The sequence below is a fragment of the Opisthocomus hoazin genome, chromosome 2, assembly GCF_030867145.1.
Source record: "Opisthocomus hoazin isolate bOpiHoa1 chromosome 2, bOpiHoa1.hap1, whole genome shotgun sequence".
NCBI classification, from domain to species: domain Eukaryota; kingdom Metazoa; phylum Chordata; class Aves; order Opisthocomiformes; family Opisthocomidae; genus Opisthocomus; species Opisthocomus hoazin.
This window is the reverse complement of record NC_134415.1, coordinates 7,920,422-7,938,804: the sequence shown is the minus strand read 5'-3', so window position 1 is coordinate 7,938,804 and position 18,383 is coordinate 7,920,422. Positions and strand designations below refer to the sequence as shown.

The 18,383-nt window shown below is 39.5% G+C and overlaps 2 protein-coding genes across 2 annotated transcripts in view; one reads left to right on the top strand and one right to left on the bottom strand.

The window, feature by feature from the left end:
- Positions 1-15,470, top strand: part of TARBP1 (tRNA guanosine 2 -O-methyltransferase TARBP1) — a 37,662-nt gene extending 22,192 nt beyond the window's left edge. The window contains exons 18-30 of the mRNA XM_075412269.1: positions 2,071-2,270; positions 2,406-2,477; positions 3,604-3,724; positions 4,522-4,632; positions 5,178-5,327; positions 7,167-7,253; positions 8,142-8,338; positions 9,472-9,553; positions 10,920-11,091; positions 11,340-11,531; positions 12,487-12,611; positions 13,773-13,909; positions 15,116-15,470. Coding sequence (XP_075268384.1) covers positions 2,071-2,270; positions 2,406-2,477; positions 3,604-3,724; positions 4,522-4,632; positions 5,178-5,327; positions 7,167-7,253; positions 8,142-8,338; positions 9,472-9,553; positions 10,920-11,091; positions 11,340-11,531; positions 12,487-12,611; positions 13,773-13,909; positions 15,116-15,281 — 1,812 coding nt within the window. The 3' untranslated portion in view covers positions 15,282-15,470. The remainder of the gene's footprint in view (positions 1-2,070; positions 2,271-2,405; positions 2,478-3,603; positions 3,725-4,521; positions 4,633-5,177; positions 5,328-7,166; positions 7,254-8,141; positions 8,339-9,471; positions 9,554-10,919; positions 11,092-11,339; positions 11,532-12,486; positions 12,612-13,772; positions 13,910-15,115) is intronic.
- Positions 15,471-16,157: 687 nt separating this feature from the next.
- On the bottom strand, positions 16,158-18,004 carry COA6 (cytochrome c oxidase assembly factor 6). Its single transcript, XM_075445490.1, has 3 exons — positions 17,926-18,004; positions 17,632-17,789; positions 16,158-16,583 (listed from the first exon to the last, which is right to left on the bottom strand). The coding sequence occupies exons 2-3, from the start codon at positions 17,773-17,775 to the stop codon at positions 16,488-16,490; spliced, it is 240 nt and encodes a 79-aa protein (XP_075301605.1). The 5' UTR covers positions 17,776-17,789; positions 17,926-18,004; the 3' UTR covers positions 16,158-16,487.
- Between the last annotated feature and the right edge of the window lie 379 nt (positions 18,005-18,383).

The window sequence follows — 18,383 nt, the reverse complement described above, 5'->3', positions numbered from 1 at the left end:
CTAAAATGATTTTTAATAAAATACAGAAAAATGGACACTTCCTAGCTATTTAAAATTGCTGTGGTATCTCCATATCAGCCTTAAGTATCTTAAAATATAGTCCCATTTATTTTCTTTGTTCTTTTTGAAAACTTGCTTCAAATGAATGTCACTGTCATCTGTTTTAAGCAGTAGATGACACTTCATATTTGTAGTCTTAATGTGGACCCCAAGCCATACCCCATACGATACGTGTGCAGAGATGGATGATTGTATGCTCAGTGTTGTAGTAACTGATGAGCTGTAGTTGTTTGGTTTTTTTTATTATTATTTTTCTTTGCTCTCAAGTTTTGTTTAAATTCTTAGACTTACTGTCTTAACTTCAGCATTAGTATTTTGAGCGTTACGTAAGGTGTGTTATGCCAATGTTGAGAGTCTGGAGTCCATGTGACAGCTGTCCCGTTGTCTGCAGTGGGACATCCCATGGCAGCAGGCACCAAGGAGGTCATGAAGGTCTCCTGTACTCAGCAAAGGGCATCTGCTCCAGCCACCTTCTGCCCCTTCATAAGAAAATGAAGATGAAGTTCCCAAGCAAGTGCCTATTTATGTATATTCTTATCCCACTCCTCAGCAGTCTCTGTTGCCATTGACCCCTTGTGCAATGGTTATATAGTTTTAGTTAAAGAGAAGGAAAAAATGGAACTGGCTGATACTGATTTGTCACAGAAGCATAATTTTGCCTACCACAGTGCACTCTGTCTTTCTTAATAATAGAAGGGGTGGAACAAAGGGGTATTTTTGAGCCAAAAAAGGGAATATTACTATGGTAAAATCCAGACGGGCTTCCACCGTGGTGCCCAGAGCACTGTCTTCTTCAGCTGCATTTCTTCTGCTGCTTTCTTCCCTTTTCTTTGTGATGTACTCAGTTGTAATTGTGCTAGAACTGGCATTTCTCCAGTTTCTTCTGCGTCTGCTGGACTTTCACTATGTTAATGAAACAATTGAAAAACATTGCAGGATTCTGAGAAACACTAGTAAATGTCATGCTGCTTTTCCTTGGGTGAAACACAATCGTTCAGTTTTGGAATTACTAGGAAAGTTCCAATGCCTGTGTCTGCACTAAAAGAAAAGTTAGAATTCTTTGTAAAAATACCAAATGTTTCTAGGTTGGGGTGTTTTTGTTCCAAAAAGCGTTTCTTCAGAGTGCATTCCAGTATTTCAATTTAGGCTCTTCATGAGCTTCTTGGTGCTTTAATCCTTAGCAATTCAGATAAACAGAGTTACTGCCAAAGAATTGTCATATTATCGAAAGTATCATTTTGGAGCAGACGACAGAACCTTTTTCTTGCAAGGGCTGTCACACCTTCAGGAAAACCATTCTTATTGACAGCTTTAATTGATGTTGTCTAAAAAGGATTTTATAAAAACCACCATTCGTTCACTCTGAATGTCCCTGTCCTCTCCCAAATGCTTGCAATTTCTTAAAAAAAAAATTATAACTGCAGTTTACTTTTCTTGTTCTATGTTGTTTTGTCCTTTTCGGAGAAGTTCGAGATAGCTGTTTCATATATCTTAAATATGCCCTCCCCCCCAAAAAAAAAGTAAATGGTACAAAGACATTTTTCCACTTCAACTCACATACAAACTTTAACTTCAACATGAATGTGATCCTCATTAAAAAAGAGAATTAGTGATGTGGCTACCTATGGAAGAAATTTTATTTAAGGTTTAATTTTTTTTTTAATGGGTAAGAATTGATTAAAACCACCAGGTTTGTACTCACTGAAGTAAGCCCAGGTGCCTTTGTTCCAGTTACCAGGAGATTCCTGTGAAGCATCTGGTGTTGTGTCTGCTTAAGTACAGATCAGTTCTGTCTTCTGTTGACACAAACACATACTGGGCAGGTTGTTGCCCATTCACTTGCCCTTAGAATTGGGGAATTGTAAACAGATTGAAGGCAGCATTAACCTGAGCAGACCTAGGGTGCAGGAGGAGATCAGATGTGCTAAAATAGATATCACTGCAATATTATTCTAAGAAATCTAGCACTTCTGAAAACTAGTATTTGAATGTTTTATTTTTTCTTTTCAGATAATTTTCATGCTCATAGATATGTCCACTACAAGGACTGGAGTCTTCAATGTAGTCCTTAGTCATTGTTGTCGATCTTGGGTATTTCCCACTGTTGATGAATCAAGTGCCTTGACAAATGCTTTCTTAAATGCTGGAAATTATTGTGAACTTATCACTGAGGCATGTGTCTTTGGAACTGTATTTAGGAGAGATCAAAGGTATAAAAACATCTTTGAGATTGTATTTGTTATTTCATGCACTTTGTTTTCTTTTAAACTTTGAGATAACTATTGAAATAATTTTTGTATGCTATGCTGCTAATTTTGTTGCTTTGTCTTCTTTCATGTGTGAAGACTTATTCAGGATGTGCATGCCTTCATAGAGAATCTTGGAGAAAAATGTGCAGCAAATGTTGTTACAGAAAGGTAATGATTTTGAGGATACATCTTACTATGTTTGGTCTGAATTGTGTGCTAGCACTACAACTGGAGCTAGAATAGGAAAGATGCTGGTTTTGAAGTCAGCTTCTGAGTATATTCATAAACTTAAATAGTGGTAAAAGGGATATACATCACATTACATTCAAATACAAAATGTAGAAAAATATCAAGTATTTTCAGGAAAATATGTCCTATTTGTTAATCTGAATGGAACTGAAATAATTATTTCCTCATTGTTTCATCTCATAAAAGTAATACTTCCTAGTATGCAGATATTTTACCGAGTGCTGATCTGTACCTCATCATTGCAGACAAGACAGTTAAGAGAGTCAGGCTTCGGTGCAGCCAGGTTTGGAGCTTGGCATTTTAATGTTGGTTGTAGGCTTTTTTAGCTTGCATACTGGCAGTAGGTTCTGCCTCCAGTTTTTGGAACAGGGGCATTGGCTGCTGGATTGTTGAACTTTTTTGGTAGCTTCACTCCCACCTTTACTCAGTGGAAGAAAGTCAGAGAAACAGTCTAACGTAGAGCTTTAGGAAGCGTTAGCAGTTGCTAAAAGCTCAGTTTCTAAAAATCTAGTACCCCTTGTAATTCAATACTCCTGTATTGTCTCCCAGCGGCTTCATGGTTTCCAAATGTCAGGTTGTGACAGTCTGCAGCTGTGTGATGTTTTGTTCCCTATAATTTCATTAATTCTGCTCTTGGCATTAATTATTCCAGATATCCCTGAGTACCCTAATAGGAATTAGGTGTTGTTTTGGACTGGAATATTTGAAGAAAACCATAAGCATAAATGAGTTGTTTTAAGATTACAGTTCACAAATACTTTTTATGATACAGCTATTTTTGTAGAAAAATATTTTAAACACTTAAATGCTATTAAGGACCTGTAGGTAGGAACAGGGGCATGTTATCTGGAACTCCTAGTATTCTTCATCAGCAGTGATGAACAGACCTTAAAATTCTGGTTCTGGGTGTTTGCATGTTGTCTCACCACAGACAGCTTGATGGCCATGTGTTCAAGATGATGGTTGGTGCTTTTTATAATTTAGGAATTATCTTTATATCTGAACAAGTTTTGATTTTTATTTTTATGTAATTAATATTTTACAGTACAAATCGAGATGATCACTACGTTCGGATTTGTGCTGTTAAATTTCTGTGCTTGTTGGATGGATCAAATACTTTGCATAAGACGTTTATGGAAGACATTTTCATCAAACTGCTTGATAAAGTAAACTTCTCTTTGTATATAAATGTAATGTTAGTACAATTATTAAAACACAAAGTATTTACAATTGACAGGATGTATTTACAGTTGTTTGTATAGCCTGTCTAGATTCGCTCAATAATATTTTTTTTTACGAGATAAGAGTTAATTCAGCCAAACCAAAATAGTCAAAACTGTCTTTCAGGTTTATTTCTCTCTTTTTAGTGTGAACATGAATTTCAAATATTTTTAAAGCTCCATTTATCTCATCTGTTCTCTTTCGCATAGAACATCTTATTGCAGAAGATCAATTTCTGGCTCAAAATTAGAGCTGTAGTTACAAGCTAATCTGCTTGATAGCATGATTGAACCCAATTTCTAAATGTAATCATTAAAGTAGAAATGTGTTCATTTATATACTCATTTCTTCACTTAGGATCTTTAGCTAAATGACAGCTTGGGTCTTCATGCTCAGTTTTATGTAGTAATATTTTAATTGTTCATATACATTGGGTGCTGTAAATTCTTCCAACTTTCTTCTGTTTGAAGAGTCTTAATATCTAACATTTTTTTGCTTTTAAGTAAAAACACTAAGTGAAATTGTGTGGGTTTTTTGGTTTTTTTTTTTTTTTTTTGAACCTTCCAAAATTCTCATGGACAGCCCTCGAAATTTAATTCTAATTAAATTAAATTAATACATTTTTACTGACTTTAATGCTGATACTAGCTGTGCAGTAGATTCTGCTTTCTCAGTAAAGTGTATTTCCGTGTATTGAATTTTAAAGGAAGAATAGGTAATAAACCTTTCAATTTGCTTTTAGGATGAACTGGTATCCAGATCTAGAACACGCTATTATGCAAACTCTTTACAGCATAGAATTAAAACCCGGGTATGGCAGACTCTCTTAGTTCTTCTTCCCAAGCTTGACCAGGTATTGCTTTTTGGTATGAATTCTTTAAATAAATAAATAAGTATCTACTTTGAGGAATAATTTGATGTCATGCAACTTGCATATGTTAAATTGCAGCAGGATATGGAAGGCATGTAATCTCTGTGGCTGATGTAGAAGTTTTGAGTAGTTTCATCTTCCAGTCTTGAATTCATGGATTTGTGATGCATTTGTAGAGGTCACTGAAAACCGGTTCTTCGATTTTTGAGTTACAGGAGACTGGGTTGTTCCTGCTAAAGCTAGCTAAAAACTCTGTACTGACTATCTGATGTAAAGCTTTTCATTTAGTAAAAATGTTGCTACTTTATGCACACTCAAAAAATTGAGAAATCTTAGTTTCATCTAATGCTTCTTCATAATAAAATATTTGAAAAGTATAGTACGGAAATTAGTTCTAAAATGTTTTCATTTGAGTATTAAAAATACTACAGATACTATGAGAATGAGAATGTTCTATTATTTAGGATTCTTTTCATGGGCATAACATTAACAATATACTAAATGATTGTCTGATTTTGTTTTCTCAGAATTTTTTGTGTGGAATCCTTGACAAGGTTTTCCAGGCTGGATTTGGTAACAATCAGGCATCTGTGAAATACTTTATAGAATGGATTGTTATCTTGAGTCTACATAAATACCCCCAATTCCTTAATAAATTCTGGGATTGCTTTTGCTATGTAAGTAAGAGCTTTGCCATTCGCTTGAAGAGTAGTTTGAACAAAGAGGTTACAGTTTGTCTTCCCATACATGATTTTCTATGTATTCCAGTTTTCCTTTAGAAGCAGTGGGTTGTTGAGCAGGTTAAATTAACTTGGAAATGAGTCTGGACTGTAGTCTGAGGCATTTAGAAATCTGTGATACAGAAGTGGCTGAAGACAAGTGAATTCTTCCAGTTGAGAGATTTCCTTTTATAATGTGCTGCTCTGGGCAGAGTAGAGCTGGCATAGTGAGTCAGAGCACTCTATGCAGTTGCCAATGCAAGAGCCATCAGGAACACCTGGATGCTCTAGATTCTGAGTTTGGAAAGATACTGCAGTCACTTGTGGCTTCCACACCCAGCTTTTGTCCTCTGCATAACTGTGTGTGTCAGTGGGAATGTGGCTTATGTGACACACATTCAGTTTGCAGCTTTTAATACGGACTTCTGTACTGTGGCTCCAAATCTGGAGGCAGGGTTTGAATTCTGGTACGCAAAAGCCGTGAAAGAGTTGACTGAGGAGAACTGACTTACTAGCATTTCATTTTTATGTCTGGGATTCTTCTTTAAGTAATTACCTGTAAGAGTTGAGCTTAGAAATACTAATTGTACTGATGTCCTTGAATTTGTTAGCGCATTGTACGGTTGGGCAGAGTAGAAAATATATCTACTTGCATGTATAGGAAGACATGACTTGCAGTGATGCCTGTGCTGAAGCTTACCACTCAGAATAGGTAAATGTAGATGTCTTCTTGCTTATCAGATAGCCTAGTTGCTGCTGTAACATTTTGAAAAGCCAAACAGTAAGACGAGAATTAAATTAAAAAGTTGGAAAACTATATATATACCTTTTTTTTGCCCCAGACCAGGCAGGCTTTTAATACTGATCTGAGACAACTTTGATTGCTAGTGATGCGTGCTGTGGTGTGGGGGTGGTGGGTATTTTTTGGGCTTTTTTGGTTTTCTTCCTGCGCAGAGGAAAAAAAAAATTTCTCAGTTTACAATTTACACTTTTTGAGTATGTAAAGATGGCTTGTCATGCCTGTCTGAACTGATGAAAAGTGCTGTAAGGGATGTAACCTTTTCCTGTTTCAGGGTTGCTTCCAAGAGCTCAGGCAGTTGGAATTGCTATCATCTACTGAGATTAAAATCTGTTGGATCAAAGCAATCTCATGCTGATAATAAATGTACTGAGTCACAGTGGCTCCATTCAAACAGAGCAAGTAGAAGACATGTAGATTTATGAAAAAGGAATACAGATTGTATATTCAGAGGCTAGCCTGGAAAAGAGTGACCCTGAAAAAGATTTTCAGTCATACTGACAGATAAAATTGCAACCCAGTGCAATGCTGTGGCCATGTGGATTAGTAGGAACTGTATCTGTACAGGCAAGTGGTGAATAGAAGTGTGGAAACTCATTCCTTCCAGTACAGAACATGGGTGAGGCTGATGCTAGGCTGCTCGTTCTGCGTCTGATACCCACCTTTGTGATGACATGGAAAAGTGTGAGCACTGAAAAGAGTCCCCAAGATTTTTATTTGGTTTAGGATTTTTCAGGATGGGGGGGAAATACAGTGAATTTGGATTGAACTTTAGCTCATTTACAGTGCTGTATACTTCGTTCTGATTGATGTGTTAGTAAAAAGCAAATAATGTGTTAGGAAAAATGAAATCTTTATACTATGAACCTTGTGTTTTAGTCGACTTTGCTGTGGAAACTGTTGATATTATTACATCTGCAGAATATGCTGTGAAAACTTACAGGGTGTAAAAATGTTTCATATATACATATCTCTTGTTACGTTCTCTTTTGCTTTAGGATGAAGAAAAGCTTAAAACAAGCATCTGCACATTTTTATCAGTGTTGTCACACTTTGACATTGTTCTTCAAAATACCTCAGAGAAGGTAAGTTTGACCTGAGTGTTCATTCTTTATTCAGTTGCACTTATAAGGATTTCTGAAATAAAAAGCATTTTTGCAGTCTATTTTCAAAACCTTTTTAATACGTACTTCCTGCTGAAGTATGCTTTAATATGGAAAACACTGACTCTTCCTGTCACCTCTGTCACATACTGGACTTACGAAAATGAGCTCAGTGTTAGATGTTCTGAATCCTTAGGGCCTGATGACCTGTGAGTTTTTCTAGAATAGCTACTCCAGTTTTAACTAAACATGTGGATGCACCTGGGTTTGTTTTTCTTGCTCCTTTTGTTTAATTGGCATGAAATTGGCCAGAGATAACGTGAAGAAGGTGATCTTGCTATAGAATAACAACACTCCAAATACGGGGTTCTTTGGCAATAGCTAGTCCATGTTACATTTATAATTCTTTATTTGGAATTCTCAATTTTTTTTATTGAGCTTTAAAATAGAGGATGAAATAGTCAGATGTTACATTAGATCAGCTCCTTCACATCTGTAGCAATTCAGGCTTTTCTGTTGTTTTTTAGTGTTTGCATACATTTGCAAGATCAGCTTTCTAAGTGCTAGCAAATCAGAAGGAAATGGAGGTTTCCGTGTATTTTTTAATTTTTTAATTATTTCCATAATAATTTTTTAAATAAAAAACACAAGTGGGGGCTGTAGGGCTGTGCCCTAGTGAGAAGGAAGGAAGGAAATCAGGACCATGTTCTGAAGCCTGTATTTGCACATAAATGTACTGTTAAAGCTTTGGACTTCTCTGAGAGACTGCTTTTTGAGGAAGCCATGGTTTCTTGGGCCACTCTTACTTTTCTGCTGCTGAATGGTACAAAACTTCTCTATCTTTTTTTTTTTTTTTTTTTTTTTTTTTAGAAGCCAGCTTTGAAAAAGGCCCTCATAGTTGTTCTACAGTGGTGTTTCAACCATAATTTCAGTGTTCGACTTTATGCATTAGTTGCCCTTAAAAAAATCTGGGGTATGTGCAGAACGTTGCATGTGGATGAATTTGAAGCTCTGACACCAGTTATTGAATCTAGCCTTCAACAAGTGGAAAACATGCACGGCACAGGGTTAGTAACATTTTTCTGAGTTACAGCTTAATATTGTTCTTCTGAGCCGTTTGCAGCAAGTCTAATTTTCTAAAATAGCACTTGATAATTTCTGTGGGGTTTTATGGGGTTTTAAACTCTGTTTAAAAAGAAACCAAAACTTGGAAATTAAAATCTAATTATCAGCTAAGAAAATGAAGTGATAATTCAGTGTAGTATTACAGTCTGAAAGCATGAGGGAAAAACTCGAGGCATGTTTGAACAGTGCTCATAGTTTAGGGGTGGGGTAAAAAGAGACAGGAGTGCTTAACTTCATTACCTGGTGGGTTTTGAAGCAATAAAATTCATTCTTCCAAACTTCTGATACCAGTAAATTCTCAAAGATAAAAATCCAAAATGTTTTCTGTGTTAGTATTTGAAAAAACTTCATGGGAAAAAAATGGATAGGAAAAATAATTTGGGGTGATGATTAAATGAGCTTTACAGAAATGCATTTCTGCTTACTGACTTGGAAAGACAAGAATTCCGTTAAATTTTGTACTATCTGTGTGTTTGTATCCTTTTCTTAGTCCTGCTTTTAGGAGTTATTTAACAGTACTTAGACTTCCTAACTGTGTTGTCAGCCAGCATACACTTGGTACTGCTGCTGACAGGCTTCTCTTTCTTTTTGTTTTTGGTTTTTTTTCTTAGAATATTAGTATTCATTTCCCCAATCAGTGTGTCTGTTAATCACCCAAGTTGGCATGTCAAGACAGGGGATAGAAAAAAGCAACAGAGGGAGGAATCTGTTTGTTTTTTGTTTTTTGGTTGTTTTTTTTTCTGACAGCCAAAAGTTGTCACTGAACCGTTGGCTGATATTTGGTTTCCTTCAGAGCCCTAGGTGGGATGCTGTTTCTTGCCAGACTTGCTTCTTTCGATAATAGAATTTGGAGACATGTTATGGGCCTTTCTTGAAACAAATAAAACTTACTTCCTGAATGCTTTTTTTTTTTTTTCATTAAAATGGTTCCTTACTTAACTGTTAAAGTATTTTCTTTCCCATACAATATATAGTAAATAGAATCAGGTTGCCTTATTCCATTTTGACAATTTAAAAAAACCAATCTAGTATGTTGCCCTTTTTGTGCATCTTGCATTACTTTCTGCAATTGCAGGAATGCTAGAAGGAACTGGCAGAGAATCCAAGACCACTTCTTCTTTGCAACATTTCATCCACTTGAGGATTATAGTCTGGAGGCAAGTCCGAGACTACTGCTGATCATTTTATTTGTGTAGTTTTGCAACTATATTTTTATCTTTCTTTGTATGTTCTAATGTAGGATGAATAATGATGAACTGTTACTCATTTAAAACTCTGAAAAATTACTTCACCTAAATTGTGATGGATTTTAGACTGAGGACTGCAGCTTAATTCTCTAATATTGTGTTAAAAACCTAGGTCAGTTATGAAGAGGTGTGTGTGATGAATGTGCCCATCTGTGTGGCAGTTAATCAGGTTTTATATTTGTGGCTGGAAAAGTTACTTCTAATGACTGAAGAGCATCCACCGAATTGCATGTAGTTTGTTAGGATTTTTGAGACATCTCCTGTTCTGAGAAGTAACTTGATGTTGTTTAACTGAATTATTGTTTGATGTGAACAGGATATAGATACGTAACTTCTAGAGCATCTTTTTCAACTGTGCTTTTTGCCATAGCTTGAATAACTGACAGCTGAATAAACACTGAAGGAAGGAAGGCAAAAAATAAGAGTGCAGATAAAAACAAGAGATAGAGGAACTACGCTGAAAATACAAGATAAATGTGAATGTGAAAAGGAGTACATGTGTTCTGGCACAAACAGTGTCGTTTTTCAGAGAAGGAATTTTCTTCTTTTAACTGATGTTCTGTGAAATATTTTTGTTAACACTTAAATATGCTAGATATGAGTTAGCGAAATTCAGAAGTGAAAATCCTGAACAAGAAAAAAAAAAACCCACAAAGCAAGGCTAATACTCGTTAAGTATTTAAATGTATTCAGGGTGCATCTTCACCTTCGTCTTGAGGGTGCCTTGGGATAAACAGAATGTCTGGGTTTTAAACTCTTCATCTTATTCAGCCTTTCCCTTGGGAGGTCTGTTTGTTCCTGCATGGTAAATTGTGGTTAGCTGTATTGGTAGCGCTGAGCTGGATTTTACCACTAGATTTTAATGTTTTTGACTATATTCCTTTTGACATTAAATCAGTCTGCATTTGTGACTAGACGTTCCTAAGAGCATCTGAAAACTCTTATGTGTACAACATTTTCACAAGACCTCCGTGTTGAGAAGCATAGCATTAATTCTTTGGTATTCTAGAATTTCAGAACAGTAATCAATGCAGATCCTTAGAAAAGATCTAATCGGAGAGAGAAAGAGACTAGATTTATGAAAGTCTGGGATAGCACTGTATGTAAAGTGATGAATATTGAGAGGCGTATTAATAACAAGTACCAAGAAAAAGAAGTATTAAAATCACAGAATGCTAGATAAAAGATGTGTGCAGTAAAATTACCAGAGATTAATTTATTATCTGTTTTGCTTGCTTTAGCGGTGCTCTGCTAATAACGCTGTGTTACATTGCAGACAATATTTTACACTCTTCCCCGCCTTTCGGACCTTGCTGAGGATGAGTGGATCTCGCTCTCTAAATTTGACAGATTCACTGACATTCCTTTGGCACCAACATTTCAGTGGTATCATTCTCGAACAGAGCTTCTTGAGCTGAAACCAAGTGACTGGTCTCAGCAAGACATGGGTAAAATATAGCGGATCTGTATTAAATGTAATTATTTCTATGTAGTAGCTGTATACATCTGTATTCAATCTGATCTCTGTGGTTTTTGGCTGAAGTAGCCTTGTATCTATGTAAACAGAATATATACCATAAAATAACAGTAGATGACTAATGGTGTCTACAGTATTCCCATTTAGATAATCATCTTTACTGAAGCAGTAGTTTCACTACCGCTTTCATATCCATATGAATAATACTTGTTTTTATAGGTTCAAATTCAGTTGAAACAGATAGCCAGACAGAATGGACTGATGTTCAGAAAAAGATCATACCCTGGAAGAACAGTACTCCTGGTTTAGACCTGGAAATGGTATTTCAGGATCGTGCTGCTAAACTTGGTAAATCAAACAGCAGACTGATTGTGGTAGCTTCACTTATTGATAAACCTACTAATTTAGGAGGTAAGGTTTGATTGCACATTCTTGAACTTTTATTTTAGACTTTAGAGCCAACTTGGATAATAAGAATGAATTTAATCTTATACTGATAATTAGAAAATTATTTAAATACTGCCCAGAGAAATAGATGATTATCCTACAAAAAAAGTGGTAACCAAAAGAAATACTACCTGCTTCAGAAGACGGGATCTTCTAAAGTTATAGTTAAAAGAAGTACTTACACATGGCAGCCATTAATTAATTAGAACTTCACTCTATGTGTGTATATATATATATGATGCTGAGTTTCTTACTGTTTTTATACTGTTTGTTACAGTTGAGTTTTTCAACTGTTTATGCAGTTAGAGGAAATAATTTGCTTTTATGTTTTTTTCTATAACAATTAAATCAAATCTTGTACACCTACTAGTTTCTCATGACTGGAAAGTGCCCGTTCCTGGTTAAGTACTCCCTTACAATATCGTGCAAGCTGTGATATAATAAATCCTACAATTACTTTGTTGCTTCGTGCTTGCTCTTGTCAGCAGTTTAAATAACTGCAGTGAGACTGTTAATGAAAAACAAGCCCACAGGCTGGTGCTGTGTGCGTAGTAATGCTGTGTCATTCTCCCAAGCCTGGTACTGGATTTAGAGCTGAAGTGTGCCTCTGGGTTGACCTGCCCCTGCCGAGGCTTTTACGCTGACCCGTTGTTTTGTGTGATTAGTATCGTAGAAGCACCTGGTCAGACACAGTGCTTTTCTAATTTTTATCTTTCTGCTAAGTTATGAAACTTTTTTTTTCCCCCTTGGTAAATTATATGGAACAAGGTGTGACTTGGAACAGACATATGAAGCACCTGAAGATGATTAAAAATAGGGGACTAAACTAACCATTTCTCTCTCTAATTCCTTGTCCTTTTTTACTTGCTAAAATATTCTGGCTTGGTGTTTATTTTCACATGAATTCTTCTGTTTGTAGGTTTGTGTCGTACAAGTGAAATATTTGGGGCATCTGCACTGGTTGTTGGCAGTCTTCATTACATACAGGATAAGCAGTTTCAGCATCTTAGTGTCTCTGCAGAGCAGTGGCTCACCCTCGTTGAGGTGAATGGAAACATTTTAACAGCTAAAAAGCGTACGACTACTTGTTCAGTTTGTCAGATGCATACTTCAGTCTTGCTTTTTGTCTCTTGCAAAAACAAACTTTATTTAATAAACAGAAGCTCCCACTGTTATTTCTGAGACTTACTCGAGTATTTTGGAATAAAGTTTGAGTCAACTTCATAAAAAAGAATTTTAAAAATACTTTTAATTTCTTACCACTGTGATAAACTGATCATGGAAGCTGTCCTGTCTTACTCTGTGTTTTATACTGGTGTTTTGGGATTTAATGTCTGTTTATAAAAGTTGAACAACACTTCATTTATCTTACTTGGTCCATTGCTTTTGATAACTTCATGGGGATAATCCTTGAGTTTGACTGCAGCTAACTTGTGCCAAGCTTTTATAACCTAGTATCTAGCTTATAAAAATGAGGGGTTTGACCTATATGTTTAGTATTTGATAGAAGATATGTTTGTGATATTTTGTAATAATCTGTTTTTCAAGATCAGCTTTGAAGTCATCTGAAAAATTCAGGACAAATTCTTCATCCTTCCCCCCCAGGCTTATCTTCAGCCTGTTAAGATTTGTCTTCAGAACAAGATAGCTGTAGTGTGTTTTGCCTAAAACAGAACACTGTCATGTGTTGTCATGCCTAACCTCTGTGCAGAGGTATACCGATGATCAGAGTTTCTGCTGCATGAAGGAATTGGCATTTAATGCAAAGAAGCGGTGTAGAGAGTAGGATGAAGACAACTATGAAGTTCTTCACTGCAAGCTATCACAAGTTGTAATGCAGGCATGCAAGGCAAGTCAGCTTCAGTGCTGGCTGTTGCATTGTTTTGGGAAGGATTTCAGGTTAAATAACAACTGTACACCTTGTCCCTATGCAAGAGTGATTCTTTTACATTCAGATGTGAGGCTTGTAGCTGTCAGAAGGATAGAAAAGCATTTTTTCATTGTACATTTTTGTGGCGTTACTTAACCTTTTGTGCTGTTGCTGAAGAGCTTTTAAAATGCCAAGCTGTGTATACAGACAGAGTCTTTGGGGATAAAAGTCATTCATCTTAGAAACTGTCCAAGTAAATTGATTTTTAAACTTCAGAAGTTTACAAATGGCAGTATTTAAATATTTGTATATTTCTCTCTACTTTTGATGGACAGGTGAAACCCTCTCAGCTTGTTGATTATTTACAGCAGAAAAAAACAGAAGGCTACACTATTATTGGTGTGGAGCAGACAGCTAAAAGTTTTGACCTTACAGAATATTGCTTCCCAGAGAAGTCACTGTTATTGCTGGGGTAAGAACACAAGACTTTTTTGTAAATCTACCTCTTGCAGTATATGCCTTGTACAAGCCGGAGTTTGGTCATATGAAAATGAAGAATTTAGAATTTCCCATTTAGAATGGGAAGCGATGACGGAAACAGCAGAGCCTGGCTTTGTGTGCTGAGTGGGAGGTATTGATACCTACTCCTGAACGATCCTTCTCATACTTCACATCTGTACACTACCACTCCTCCTTTTTTTTATGGGTGGAGGTAGCAACATCATGGATTATCGTTTTCCAGGTATGACAGAGACACCATCTGTTCACTGTAGTGATACAGGGCCCTGCGTGTGTTGGTTGCGGTGAGCTCAGCAAGAAGGAGGGCTGCCCGTTTGCCCTGCTTAACTGGAGCGGAGTGGGAGCACGCGCAGCTGGGAGATGCCTTAAAAACTGAGGGTGAAGCACAGGATGCAGTAGCAAGGTTTTGCAGTATAAGCAGAGGCTGGGCTGACTTCGGAGAAATCTAGAGGAAAGTGCCTACAAGTCAGAAAGCTACTGGAATTGCAGGGCTGCCGAGTGAGACCCAGGAGGAAGGGCCTGTCTATTCTTTCAGGACAAAGTGGGCAGAAATGCCCGTTTTTCAAACGTTTTTATATGTAGCTTGTCTTCAGAATATAGTTCTCATAATCACTTTGTTCTCTTCTAATTAAAACATAGTTTTAATTACTGATAGATGACCTTTGGTATCTTCTGCTTATTCTGAAGAGTTGAAACATTTCCAGTTCAACGCTTCCATCAGTCTTGACATTCCCTCACACCAAGACCTCACTGAACGTAAAGCAGGCAGCTGAGCTTCCCTGCTGTCCCAGCAGCTTCATGCCCTGGTCGCTTCATCTCCAGCTGCTTATTTCGCTGTGTAAGGATAGTTTCAGAATAAAGGCAGAGAGGGAGCCCTGATGTTGGGTGCTCAGCTATTGCTGGACCAGGGATTTAAAGATGAAGTGCTCTAGAAGTTTTCCTATGTCAAAGCTTAGTCAGGTCTCCCATGTTTTCTTTGTATCGGTAATGTATTACTACTTTAAAAAAAAAAAAGTCACTTCTTGTCCTCCTCAGTTGCACTGAGGGCAGATGCAGCACTTGTCAAGTTGTGCTTTGGTGCCATTGTGGCTTTTGCATCTTCTGCTCTCTGGAACACCTCTCTTTTCCCCAGATTAAGTCACTGTTTCTTCCTTACTAGAAACGAACATGAAGGAATCCCAGCAAACCTGATCCACCACCTGGATGTCTGTGTGGAAATTCCTCAGCAGGGCATTATTCGATCACTCAATGTTCACGTAAGTGGAGCTCTGCTGATCTGGGAGTACACAAGGCAACAAGTGATCAAGCAAAAACAGCAAAAATAACTGCCAAGAGTTTTGTGCCTTATCGTACAGCTGGGTGACTTCTTACGGTGCTACAACGTGAAATTCTGAACAGATGAGATTCAGCTCAGGGTGAACGAGGATTCTGAAGTTTTGCATGTCTTGCTCTCTTGCAGTTTGACTGATTTTTAAATGCCTTATTAATACCTTACCTCCTTAAATAAAACAGTTGCATTGGAAATAAATACTGTTTATATTGCCTGTCGTTTGTGTGATTTTTCTACTGTTAGAACATCAGCACAGTACCATGAACAGTCCCAGACTGAGAACACGGGCTTTTCACTGCATTTACTGTGATTGCGATGACCATGCTTGAAATTGTACTGGTGCCTTCCTACAGCCACAATCAAAACTTGGTGTAACCGAAGCATTTAATGCCACCAGCATCTAGACAGACTAGACTATCGGTTTTGGAAGGTAAATTGACTGACATTATTACATTAAATGCCTTCCATTGTCAAGGTTACTAATCCTGGTGTAAAGTCTGTATCTTTAAATGGAGTTGCATCAGCCAGGTGATCAAAACCACTAAATTATACAAATGGCCATAATGTGAGAATTATGATAAATAACTGTCATACTTCTAGCAATACTGCTTGAAAGCTGTCTGTTAGGGCTAATGTAAAAATTCCTTATTGCTTATTGAAGTTGAGCATACTGAAAATACGTAAATGACATCACATGCACAGGATGCTTTTGCTCTTCTGAGGCCTGCTGTTCTAGAAACCGCTGTCTGACTTAAATGGTATTTTGAAATACTTAGTAAATGACAAATACAAATTCCATTATACCACCACCTCCTTTTGAAAGGAGGGGAAGGTGGACTGGATTGATTTTTTTTTTTAAAGGAAAAACTGGTTTGCTTATTGAAAAACAATTTTATTATTCTCTTTAGAATATGTACATTGCACTATTAAATAATCATTTATTCCCATGAAACAATTTGACTAATTACAGATTCCAAACCTTACATTTGGGAACAGCCCTGCACCATATTTCCTTGACTTAAGAAAAAGCTGTCCATGACGATCGTTTTCCAGCAGACACGTGAGACTTTGCAACAAGAAAGGCAGCCTGGGCTCCAGGCAGATGGTCAGGTCGCCAGGTCCTGAGCTCGAGCAGCTTCTCTTGCTTTCTCATGCTTCTTCCACAGTTATTCTCACTAGATTTATTTGGAAAGCAGAGTACCTAAGACTTCCCAGCAGCTTCTGGAGGATGGAACCCTTCCGTTTCAAGCTTTTTTTTATATTTTAAAAAGTCTCTTCTTCTGTCAAAATATTTAACCTGTTTAAAAAGAGAGAATACATTCATCAGAAGGAACTAGCAGAGGAGAGGGCTTTGTGCATCGCAACAAAACTAAGGAATAAGTCTTTGATCACTAAACCTGAGGATTTTCACTCAGTACACTAGTTAGGAGTTTCTCACTCTGTTGAGGACTACAGGTGGGTTGGGGTGTGTCTGGTGTTTGTGTTTTGTGGGCGTTTTCGTCCTTTTGAAAGTGAATTCCAGTTTTCTGTCATAACCACTCCCATTACCGCTCTGCTATTTTCACCGCTATGAACAGAGTGCAGCGGTGACACAAAGATGAGCCCAGCAGCTTCCCTCTGGCGCCCGCGCACCCCGTGACCTCTGAACCCACCGCCCAGAGCCTCCGATGCGCGTGGTGCCAGGTGCCTGCAGACGAAGCCGCCATCGCTGGTGCAGCAGCTGCGAGTGTACCTGTTCCCTTCAGCCCACTAGCTCCAACGGGAACTGTTCAGCCCCTCGGGCGCTACCGTTACTAAAAGGCAATGCCCATCAAAATTAGCAACTGTAGCTTGATCTCGGGAAAGGAGAAAGCACAACGCGAGTTCCGGGTAAGGAGATGGCTCCCTGTGCGGTTACGCTGCATGGGGAAGGGTATTTCTACGCACAAGAAGACACCGGGTGCTGGCCCGAAGACGCCATGCAACCGCGAGCCCTGCGCGTCACCTCCCTCCCGTGCTAGGCTTTCTTCTTCAGCAAAAATAATTCCTAAAAGCCTCCGAGTGTCTTTCAGGGCTTTTTTTTAATTTTAATTAAACAATAACCCTGCGTGCTTGCATAGCTGCGTATTTATCTTAAAGTTCGAGATGGTTTTTTCCTTGCCCTTCATGCTACACTTTTGGCGGCTCCCGGGCCAGCCAGCGGCCCGCCCAGGAACTCCTGCCCCCCGGCGAGCCCGCCCGCTGCCAGCTGAGTCCCGGCCGACACCCCGCGCGTCCCGCAACCCCGCCGGCGGGAGCCGCCGCCGCTACCGAGCCACCAGCGCTCGGCTCGCCTCAGGCGGGCGGCGGGAGCGGCGGCCGCTCACCCACTGCGCCGGGCAGCGGGCCTCGAAGGACAGCCGCAGCTCCCCGCATTTGCAGGCGTCCTCCGCGTTCCTCTCCAAGCACTCCCAGAACCGGTCCCGGGCCCCCCAGCAGGCCTTCCGCTCCTCCATGTTGGGCGCCGCCATCTTCGCGACCCGACCTGCAGGCAAACGGTGCTTGGCCGAGCGCCCCGCCACGGCTGCCAGCCCAGCCCCCACCGCTGCCGCAGCGGGGCCCGCCGCCCCAGGGCACCGCGGGAAGGGACGGGAAGGCCCCGGGCCCCGCACCGCACTCACCCTCGCGCCCCGGCCCGCTGGAAGTCACGATCCCGGAAGCCCTACCGCTCTCTCCAGTGCGCAGGCGCAGCCCCGGCGACCCCCGGGATGCGATTGGCAGGCGGGCCGGTTGTCCCGCCCCCTACCTCCCACCCCGCGCGGCGCCGCGGTCGCCATGGCGACGGAGCTGCCGGTGCCACCGGGCCGGGCCGCTGCCGGACACGGAGCTGCCCGCGTCCTCCCGCCCGCGGCGGTTCCCCCCGCCAGGCCCCTCCGGGCAAGAAGGACTGGTTTAGCCCAGTGGAAGAACAATTTTCCCCTGTAAGGGTGATAAAATCATGGCGGCAGTGTCGCCGACCCCCGGCCTGGGCCTGGGCCTGGGCGTCCTCCGTGGTGGGCGCGGTGCGCCGGGCCTGCTCATAGGCCGCTCGCCTCTCTCGAGCCAAGGAAAGGGGTTTTAACAGAAAACCAGGGATTTG

Excerpts from the sequence above, each read along its gene's own strand:
- COA6 (XM_075445490.1), bottom strand. The coding sequence starts at position 17,775 with ATGGCGGCGCCCAACATGGAGGAGCGGAAGGCCTGCTGGGGGGCCCGG. Across the intron at positions 16,584-17,631 it reads CCCGCTGCCCGGCGCAGTGG|GTTAAATATTTTGACAGAAG; the intron begins GTGAGCGGCCGC and ends CTTTTTAAACAG.